The sequence below is a fragment of the Musca vetustissima genome, unplaced genomic scaffold, assembly GCF_032173495.1.
Source record: "Musca vetustissima isolate MV318-11 ecotype Yass unplaced genomic scaffold, APGP_CSIRO_Mvet_v1 utg12205, whole genome shotgun sequence".
NCBI lineage: Eukaryota > Metazoa > Arthropoda > Insecta > Diptera > Muscidae > Musca > Musca vetustissima.
In genome coordinates this window covers 3131-5777 of record NW_026878251.1, presented here as the reverse complement: position 1 = coordinate 5777, position 2647 = coordinate 3131, and the positions used below count along the sequence as shown (strand labels likewise).

General features: G+C 35.7%; 1 protein-coding gene across 1 annotated transcript; it reads left to right on the top strand.

The window, feature by feature from the left end:
- The first annotated feature begins 1312 nt into the window (after positions 1 to 1312).
- Positions 1313 to 1989, top strand: LOC133323073 (uncharacterized). Its single transcript, XM_061532031.1, has 3 exons — positions 1313 to 1369; positions 1437 to 1775; positions 1834 to 1989. Exons 1-3 carry the CDS (start codon positions 1313 to 1315, stop codon positions 1987 to 1989), a joined length of 552 nt encoding a protein of 183 aa, XP_061388015.1.
- Positions 1990 to 2647: the final 658 nt, after the last annotated feature.

Sequence of the window (2647 nt, the reverse complement as noted above, 5' to 3'; positions counted from 1 at the left end):
TGTCGTTTCCTTTTGCCTGTTACAAACATATGCACAAAGGCAGAATACCCTGTACCACAGTGTGGTACACAACATACACGAAAATCTAACTTTCTGCGGTGTAGTCCTGAGCTAGGGCAATATTTCGCGATATATGCACCATCTTGACCGACTAGATGTCAACAAAAATTACTAATAATATTCAGTACAGCTCTTCTAATTACTTGTCCAGATTGAACGTGGTTTGTGTTGTGATGTTCGGCTTTCAATTGTGGCCTATAGATCGATTTGAAAACAAACAAAAATTAAGTTTTCGGTCCACTTCATCCCAATATTATTATCTGATCATCACCGAAAATTATAGGCGTTGTCCTTGACCATAACTGGAACCTCATGGAACATTTCGAAGCGATCAGCGCTATATTTCCGCCCTATAGTGTGGTAATGGGTTACTAAATAATATTTGGATATGTAAGCACCTGTAAATATTTAAGTGTTACTCCCACATCTGAGTACATACGACAATATAATTGATATCAATTTAAAGGTCAACCACTCCTCTTGGATATACTATCAACTGCTCGGGTCTATGTCCATCAGGATTAAATATATACGCCATAGAATACAAATTTGGTCATTTTTCACAAAAAAGTCAAGGTCCATTTACCGATCTTTATCAAAACAGACATGCTTATTCTTTGGCCCAATCCCCTTCTCCATGTAAAAATTCGCGATGTTTGGACCATAATTGAGGCTTCTGGAGTGACCAGAAAATCAGACAAAAATAAAAGTTTTTGGTCCATTTTATCCCTTAAATATTAACCGATCTTTACCAAAAACAATAGGGGTCGTCATTGGGCAGAACCCATTCTACATACAAAATTTCGTGAAGATTGGTCCACAACTGTGGCCTGTATCGTGTTTACAAATTATAATGGACAGACGGACGGATGGACACACGTGTCTAGACCGATTCAGCTGGTCGAAATATGACGATCGGTATACTTAAAGGTGGGTCTAGGACCAATATTTCGCGGCGTTACAAACTTTTGGGGCTGCACAAAGCTATAATACCCTGACAACATAGTTGTGTAGGGTATAAAAACTTAATATTTTTTTCGTCTTGAAAATATAACAAACACATCTAGTTACAAAAAAATTAATAATTTCCCCACCCCTATTAAAAACAAATCAGTTTCCAATTGTGTATAATATTTAGCATTAATGAGAAAATAATATAATAAAAATATCGACAAATTCAAATTTCTACCCACGTAAATATTGAGCTCATTAGCATTTTCAAAATATTCCAATTTTAAACGGAAAACGTGAAATGTCGAAAAAATTCCTAATAATTTTGTTCGTTATTTATTACTTCTATGTTGTTAAGGTAAGGATTGTTTTCCTTCCAATTTTAATATTAAATATTTTCCAAAATCCTCCTCTCCTTCCCACAGGTTGCCAAACGCACCTTTAAATTGCAATTTTTCTCATATGACTGCATCAACATAACCTCACACGTTCAAGTATTTGACTGTGTTTTCGAAAAGGAGGCCAATAATCGTTTCATCTTTAGCGAACGTTTGATGCTGACGCGGGATATGAATCGAAATTTTGAAATGCATTTGTGGATCCGGGTTAAGCCATTGTTGGCCAAAAAGCCGCTGCAATTTTTGGATGTAAAATTTAATGTTTGTGAATTTTTGGATCAGCCATTGCAGGTGCAGTTGTTGAGGGGATTATTGATTGAGTTATTCCGTTCCAGCAATATACCATTGATGTGTCCTTTTAAGGGGGTGGGTATTTAATAATAGTAGAGTATTTTTAAAGGCCTCTTTATTTCTATTTTTTCAGAATTTCTTATATCAAATGATTAATTTCTCCTTTACCGATGCCTATTTTCCTCCCTACACCCCGGCATTGAATTTCACCTTTCAAATGGAATTTTTCGACAAGAAAACCATGTTTGCTATAACTAGGATATCAGGGGATATTACACCATTGCGTTAAGCGGAAGGAGGCAACTGTTTCGGAATAAAAATAATTAAGAATATTATTTCACTATTTTTTTTTCTATAAATAAAATAACTCAAGAATTTATTTTTTAGAACCTGGAGGATCCTAAAAACCTTGGGAATTTTCTGTTATAGAAAATAATTGTTCTCATTTTTTCAATTGGTCCAGGTTTCGTATACGTTGTGACAGCACGTATACGTACCCTGGGAAATTGGAAAATTTATTATTTAAAAAAAGCTTGTCAGAATAAGAGCATTTTTTTAATGAAAATAGGACAGATCAGAGCAGATTGTGTTATTTTTCCAAAGGAAAAGGAGTCCCCTGTCGAATAAAATTCATGTCTACTAATTATACCCTACACAACTATGTTGTCAGGGTATTATAGCTTTGTGCAGCCCCAAAAGTTTGTAACGCCGCGAAATATTGATCCTAGACCCACCTTTAAGTATACCGATCGTCATATCTCGACTAGCTGAGTCGATCTAGACATGTGTGTCCGTCCGTCCGTCTGTCCATTATAATTTGTAAACACGATACAGGCCACAGTTATGGACCAATCTTCACGAAATTTTGCATGTAGGATGGGTTCTGGCCAATGAAGACTCCTATTGTTTTTGGGAAAGATCGGTTAATATGTAGGGGATGAAATGGA